Source organism: Wasmannia auropunctata, unplaced genomic scaffold (genome assembly GCF_000956235.1).
Source record: "Wasmannia auropunctata unplaced genomic scaffold, wasmannia.A_1.0 LD288705.1, whole genome shotgun sequence".
NCBI lineage: Eukaryota > Metazoa > Arthropoda > Insecta > Hymenoptera > Formicidae > Wasmannia > Wasmannia auropunctata.
In genome coordinates, this window is record NW_012074185.1 from 674 (window position 1) to 3932 (window position 3259).

General features: G+C 32.2%; 1 protein-coding gene across 1 annotated transcript; it reads right to left on the bottom strand.

Annotated features, from left to right (window-relative positions):
* Positions 1 to 317: 317 nt before the first annotated feature.
* Positions 318 to 3007, bottom strand: LOC105461426 (receptor-type tyrosine-protein phosphatase N2-like). Its single transcript, XM_011707921.1, has 4 exons — positions 2978 to 3007; positions 2436 to 2800; positions 2127 to 2180; positions 318 to 2048 (listed from the first exon to the last, which is right to left on the bottom strand). The coding sequence occupies exons 1-4, from the start codon at positions 2990 to 2992 to the stop codon at positions 1799 to 1801; spliced, it is 684 nt and encodes a 227-aa protein (XP_011706223.1). The 5' UTR covers positions 2993 to 3007; the 3' UTR covers positions 318 to 1798.
* Between the last annotated feature and the right edge of the window lie 252 nt (positions 3008 to 3259).

Consider the following 3259-nt stretch of genomic DNA (forward strand, 5'->3'; position numbering starts at 1 on the left):
TAACTCTGTAACTAGTCAGTCAGCCTATTTTAATATTCGATTTCTCAAGATTATAATTGACTTTTTTATTAAGTTTATGTTAACGATTTTATAATAACGACGTACACACAATGTGCAATTTTATAATTTTTATTTTCAATACATGTCCATTTTTATGTTTTTGAATCTATTCCAACTTCTACAAAATGACAATTTTGGAAGTGGAAGAAGACTCACTCTGATTTTATGGAGAACGTGAGATAACTATTTTACAATAATATATCTGCACCAAGAATGGCTCAAAGTGAAAATGAAATGTTCGTATTAATTATGCTTAGTTTGTATTAATTTTATGTAATATTTTAACTACAGATACTTTTAAATCGAAGAATTCACGCACTACTAACTGCGTCCGACTAATTTTTTTTTTTAAGATTTGAATTTAATGTAATTCAATCAGTGTACACAAATTATGTATACGCAAGAAAATCTTGACTTTTTTTGCGAACGTTTTACAATATAACAGACTGTCCTATCTTCCATAAATATGTTTTCTAAATAAATTTAATAATTATGATTAGATTAAGCCAGTGATACATTTCTTTAATAATTAAAGTATTAAAATTCGATAGAGATGATTTTATATATAAATATTCCATAGACTCTACGAAAAACAATATATTTTGTCCACAAACAATAAACATTCCGGCTCATCACTCACATCGCATATTTAATGCTAAATGCAGCCAAGTCAGTCTGATCGTCAGAGTCCATGATTTATACCAAATATAATTTTTATATCAATTAAATAAAACTCCAATCTCAAACGTAAGTGTTTAACGATAAAAAATCGAGGTGCTAGTTAGTCTCGAATCTATTAGTATAAAATGTTCCGTTTTTTTCACCGATCGATCGTACAGTAATAATCGTTCAGTTGTTGACATTGCATATATCTCGAGTAACACCTAACCGGGTCCATCTGTCTGTTTGTTGTCCATACTTGACCCTTGAAATAGGCCGCGTTTGAATGAGCGACAAAGGACGTTATTAGATTAGTCGATATAATAAAAAAATAAAACAATACCATCTTACAGAGTATAGCAGTAAAAAGAATTAAGATTGACCACGTTTATACTTCAAGCTGTCTTAACATATACAAATATCGCTTACTTTTCCTCTCTTTACATATTGTTCTTAAATTAAGGCTGTATTTGAAAATTAATACGCTCCGATTATACAGTTACATATTTCTCGTTATACAAGTTTAAATCAATCATCATTCTTTTCGCATTTTGAGGAAATACAATCGAAATACAAAAGAAGCTCGCGACGTTTGGTGCACTCTAAAACAGTGAAAGTGCGTCAATCGGGAAATACCGAGCGTGTAGAAAATTCTAACAAAAAATCGATTGATTCACTCTTTTCCAGTAGGGTACATCGTAGTAAACAGCTAGTAAAAGTATTTAGCTTTTTCATGATACATCGAAATTAACAGAATAGATATCTTTTATCCTCGCTCGTATTTCGATTATTTTAATCCTGAAGAGTATAAAATAGCCGATAAATAATTTCAAATCTGAGTATATATATATATATACTCAGATTTCTCACATCGCAACAATAATACTAACAAGATCAGAACTTCAAAAATCACATTTAAAAAAATTAAATCTTTCCAATTTTTCATAAAATTTGTGAATAAACATAAAAAAAATAACATTCTTATTTTTTAAATCTATTAGAATTAAAAGTCGTTAGGTTTCTTTTATACTGTTTAGGATTAAATTTGCGTCGCAGCTTTAGTTTCACTGCTCCGATTTTATGAAGAACCGGTAGCTGTAACGGACTTCTCATTTGATGATACGGGTAAAGCCTTGAGAATCGCATGTACCTCTTCCGCCACTGCCATCAGGACGAATTCGAACTGTTGTTTCGTAGCAACCATGTCGGGTCTTTGATCTCTAATATGCTCGAGAGTAGCAGCAATATCGATTTCTTTCGCTCCCTTCGTCATACGATTTAGGACCATGTCGATCAAACAGTAAGTACCGGTTCGCCCAGCTCCATCACTGTAAAATGATTAAATGTGAGAAAATATACCAATTGTCACATTGATTATTTTAAATAATATAAAAATATATACTTACCTGCAATGCACGACTATCGGACATGACCTTCCACGATACGATTTATTAACTTTCCTAGAAAGAGAAAAGATCAAAATAATTTTTAGACATTATTTAATGTAAAATATAGTACATGTTATTTTCTTTTTTTGGATTCTTGATATAATAATCTTTTAAATAATATATAAATATAACGAATTATACGTTACAATATGGAGAAAATACTACACAATATAATAAATTATGTAATAATAATAATAATGAGAGAGAGAGAGAGAGAGAGAGAGAGATACGATTTTATACAATATCAATGAATAAACTGGTACAAACCTGCGGAATTCGAGCAGAGCCTTTGTAGAATACGGGACGCTGTTCTCCGGCCAAGAGAGGAAGTGGAATTGCGTAACAGTACGAGTTTCACAAGTGCGCAGATTTTTCAGATAGAAGGAACGCACTAGATAATCATCACACCAAAAATGCTCCGACACCAGATGTACCTCGTAGATATGATAGAGCTCGGATCCTTCCTCGGGCCAGTAACGATGGCACATGGCGCGGCCTTCCTCCGTAAGTCGTGTTAACATCACAATCACCACGCTGCCTTGTTCCCAGACTAATTGCCAGAAATCAGCCGTGGTCTGTGGTAACGGCCCTTGTGTGGCTATGTAAGCCGGATTCCGAGGGTCATGGTCCGTCTGCAACGAAAAAAAAAAAATATATATATATATATATCTCGCGATTTTGACGAGACGGTAAACGCTCTATTATAAATGATAAATTAGATTTATCGACAAATTCGTTTGTTGTCTCCTTCATAATTCTTGAAAAGAGGGTATAAAATTTCGATATAACCTAATTTTCATGCTCAATACCTGTGAAAAAACCATTATTTTATTTTTTTCCTTTGGTTTAAAACAGGATCGCTTTAAACCTTATAATAAATCTTTTCAATTGTAACAAGCAAACAAGTGCCTCATTAAATTCCTGTTATCGCTGGTTTTTTCGTTTTCTCCCCTTCTCGAGTTTCTTATTTACGATACGGACATAGCGATAAACATAATACATTGTGCAGTTAAAAAATATAAAGCTTGCTCGTTAAACATGCTAGTTCGTTCGCTTGTGTTACGATTACGATGCATTAATTAAAAAATATA

Excerpts from the sequence above, each read along its gene's own strand:
- LOC105461426 (XM_011707921.1), bottom strand. Across the intron at positions 2,181-2,435 it reads GCTCTGCTCGAATTCCGCAG|GAAAGTTAATAAATCGTATC; the intron begins GTTTGTACCAGT and ends TTCTCTTTCTAG. Across the intron at positions 2,049-2,126 it reads CCGATAGTCGTGCATTGCAG|TGATGGAGCTGGGCGAACCG; the intron begins GTAAGTATATAT and ends ATCATTTTACAG.